The 4246-nt window shown below is 31.2% G+C and overlaps 1 protein-coding gene across 1 annotated transcript; it reads right to left on the reverse strand.

Annotated features, from left to right (window-relative positions):
* Positions 1-463: 463 nt before the first annotated feature.
* Positions 464-3385, reverse strand: LOC149545817 (LOB domain-containing protein 23-like). The gene is made up of 2 exons (XM_089794488.1): positions 3107-3385; positions 464-992 (listed from the first exon to the last, which is right to left on the reverse strand). The coding sequence occupies exons 1-2, from the start codon at positions 3266-3268 to the stop codon at positions 681-683; spliced, it is 474 nt and encodes a 157-aa protein (XP_089650614.1). The 5' UTR covers positions 3269-3385; the 3' UTR covers positions 464-680.
* Positions 3386-4246: the final 861 nt, after the last annotated feature.

Genomic DNA, 4246 nt, shown 5'->3' on the forward strand with positions numbered 1-4246 from the left:
CACAACTTCACTTATCATATAACTATACAAAAGAAATACAATATTATGATTTTCAATAACATTCAAAAGAATTTATTAGAAATTATTTTCAACAAAAAACTAATTATTCCCGCGCATACACTTACTATACATGCTGAACATATATTTACTCACCTCTTGTATCTCTACAACTGCCTACAACAAAGTGAGACCTACACATCTCATAGGTCATGCTATAACAATGTCATAAACTGACATTGTACTCGTGTTTTAAATACACATGATCAAATATAACAAAAGTAGACATAAATTATCTTATTTTCTATTAATTTTTTTTAATCTAACTATTTTTGTATCAAACTCTTTGATTTTTGTTTAAAGCAACGCTTAAAGCTGCATTGCTGGTTGAATTTATGTTGCTAGTTCTATAATGCTATCAGACCTGAGCATATCCAAAATTATTTAAGGATTATCTCTATCTCAATAGTATAAGTTTTTTCAAAATATTATACCTTTAGGCAATAAAAACATATAGTTTTCGATAAAGGTTTAGTAAACATATTATTTATCACGCTAGTGTGCACCTCTAGCTTTCAAGAAGACATTAAACAATTCTTCTGTAGATCACATATCAATTTCCACAACAGCAGTTAATTTATATGGCATCAATAAAATAGGTTTAGCAACCCATCCTGGTAAATCTATACGTCCATTGGCTCCCACAATAGTAGTGGATCGCTATCTTCATACACGATCTCATCAACTAAATCATTGTGGTGCACATCTTGAACATCTGGAGATCCAGCAAACAGGAGGAAATCAAGTTTATCATACTCTGAACGCATTTGCACGACCTCCTCTCTCTTGGATGCCAACTGAGACTCCAGATCCTTTATTCGCTTTTGTAGGTCATGGACTGCACTAATACTTCCATTGATGGGGTCCTTCACTCTTGCATTTGCTTCACAGACCAAACTACTTATTGCCTCTGCTCTTTGTTCAGTCTCCAAACCCTAAGCAACATTGCATAAATATCAGACTTCCACAACCATACAATTAGTTCTTATGTTTGTTGATTAAGTTGTATTAAAGCTTTTGTTTATAAAGTGTGTTAAAGCCTTTGATCATAGTGCTTGAATCATCATCAACGAGAGTTATTATAATTAGAACCCATTTGTTATATTGTTAAATATCACTATTGAAATGAGGCTACCCATAAGAAAGTAGAAAGGAAAAATTTGTGAGAACAACTTGATCACCACTGCATTTCTAGAATGCTGTACATGCCACGTAGAATGTAACTATTGGGTTTACTGCAAGCGAAAGAACTCAGAAATTGTCTCGTACCGTTCAAAAAAGTTGTCAAACCCAAATGCATTCTTTATTCTATAAATAGTACTACAACTTGATCACTTTTTGCTACATGATAGTATATGTACAGTGTCATTATACAAGAATGGCCACACTGTTAATTATAGAATATGTACAGTGTCATCAAGCTGCCAAATTCGAGTAACATGTTATATACAGTTTTTTAGGAGTAGAATAACTAGGTACCATACTGAAATAATAAAAAAAGGAAGCTTGTATAACGATATTTCCACGGGTGGAGTATGGTGTATCACTGCAAGAGGTTGAATTTATTTTTTCTACAGGGTAACTAAGGGCTGCACAAACAAAATAGTTTTAATCACATGTTTTAGAAAGGTGTTTAAAGCTTTGATTTATTTCTATAGGCTATCTGAAGTCAGAGCAAAAGCTAGATAGTGTTAAAGAAGTTGATGGGGTTTTGAATAAACCAATAACATTAATTTAAAGCTTAAAGTGTGCTGTTTAAACCCGACTATACATAAAAATCTGTTTGAAAGAAGTGAAAGAAAGATTGGTGGTGGAATTCCCTCAGACTATTTATCAAGTTCGACAGCAGAATAAGGATGAATTGTATGGCTAGAAAAACTAAGTCATTTAGAAATAGAAATGAGAAATAGCTAGTCAAAAATAGCTAGTAGCTTTATAAGATAAATGGTTAACTACTACAAGTATCTAAACTGAAGAAAACAAATTCCAGTTAGTAGACATTTCAGATGTCATGCTTTCTAAATAGAAACAAAAAGTTTTTATTATGTACGTAGGATTTCTAAAGCGCTATGCACCTTCTGAACAACCGAACATGTATCATAGCTATGAAGAAAAATAAATCATCAGAAACAATAAGTAAATTAACAAGAGGACTAATAAAGAAACGAGAAGAGTAAATATCATTACACAAAAGAGTTTAATTGTTGCTCATTTAAAATATAAATATCTAACTATGAGACAACAATCTGGAATATATGAAAAATAAAAATAAAAATTCAACATCTATGATAATAATTTAAATATTCATTTTAATATCTTTTGGTTGTAAGAAATATTAGATTATTACAGCCCTTGAAATCAAATTATTATGTTTTATTGGGAGAAAAATCAATGTACAATGCACATATCATACTCCAAAAATATTACAATAACAATATTAGCACACTTCAACCAATAAAAACATTTCATATCAATAACAGTATGAAATTTGTGCCAATACACTTACTTGACAAAAGTTACAGACATGAAGTTCTGATAGTTTAAAGGAACAAAGAAAGTACTTTCACAATACTTAATGAACTATATGGCTTTGTATGAATCTACAGCTGGTTTCTTACAGGAGGTACGTAATTATGCTATATAAATAAGATGTTCATAGTATATTTCAAACAAAAACTTAAATCTGAAATGTGAAATGTTCCTGTACAAGACAACTAACTGTAATAGAAACAAGATGTACATATCTTGTCCAAATCGATGCATCTGAATTCTTGAATTCTTTGCAAATGAAATGCACCTATCTTACTCCCCTTCTAATTTACACTTCAATTAAAATCAATATAGATGAAGCAAACAAGTACAATCAAAATGAAACCCTGATATGTTTAAGAAATCAATTAAGTGGCTGTTAAGCACATGGAAATCTTGGGTACCACACCTATGAACCCCGAAGTTATAGGCAAACAAAAACGAAAGCCGTAACAACACAAAACAAAATGGAGCCAGTACAGAACAAAAACTGAAAATGGGCCCATGGTTAAAAAATTACTTGTAGCTGTTTGATAACATGGTTGGTTCCATACACTTTCTGCACAACTGCGAATTTATCTGGATCATCTGCAGGAAAATGTGGAGCCAAAACACAATCTTCTGAGCATTTCTTGCGTTGCGCTCTACAGGCTGCACAGGCTCTACTCCTCCCCTCTGCCATTGCTGTCGTAACTAAACCAGCAACAATGAGTCCACTTTTTCCACCAAAGGATTTTTTTATTGAAATAAATTAGAAAGACAATTACAATTGAACAAACATATTAAATAATTTATTGTATTAAATAGAAAAATATCAACATTTACTAAGAGTCTTGGTTAGTAAGAAGAAATGATATGCGCTGTTTTCGGTAGGTGGTTTAGGGCACGCCTCTATCGCGTTTTATTTGAATATGTGTTTTCAGTACGGGACCCGAAAATGAGAAAATGTGAGCCTTGAAAAGACAGAGTCGGTTACGTATTTGAAAAGTCTGTAGCGCACTCGGCGTTTTCTGAATATAGGATTGTGGTACAAAGATTTGTCAATGAATTTCACAACGCAAGGCCGGAAGTCAAACGAGTTGAACAAGCACGTTTAAAATTCTATGGTAAATTTCAAATTTATTAATGTGTAATTTGACATGTTTAGATTGAGAGAAATAATATTATTTGAAGAATGGGAGGAAAGTAGACCTACAAGTGTAGTAAAGGGGTCTATTAGGAGTGACATGTTAGGTCTACAAGTTTATTAAAGGAGTCTATTAGAAATTATATGTTTGATGAGGAAGAAAAGTGGACATAATTATTTAAATATTTATCTATATATTCATACACTAACCCTAGTATAATTACTATTCACCTAGATCGTACATCACATTATTTCTCCTCCTAAGATTATATTTGTGGCATAAACTCAATCTTATATAAAGTTGAGCATCACCTAGGTAATATTTAAACTTTTATTATGATCTCATCTTTGAAAATTTGATGGCAAGTAAAATGCAAATGCAATATAAATTTTAAAATATTTTATTAATAGAAATGTTACATTGAGAACACATAAAATTTTATAATTTTAAATTATGACATACAAAAAAAAATCTTAAGACTAAATAAATTTATTTAATTTCATAATTTCATAATCTAGTATTTCATTTTATAA

The sequence above is a fragment of the Cupressus sempervirens genome, chromosome 7 (assembly GCF_028749045.1).
Source record: "Cupressus sempervirens isolate cs-2001-9-10 chromosome 7, ASM2874904v1, whole genome shotgun sequence".
Taxonomy (NCBI): Eukaryota; Viridiplantae; Streptophyta; class Pinopsida; order Cupressales; family Cupressaceae; genus Cupressus; species Cupressus sempervirens.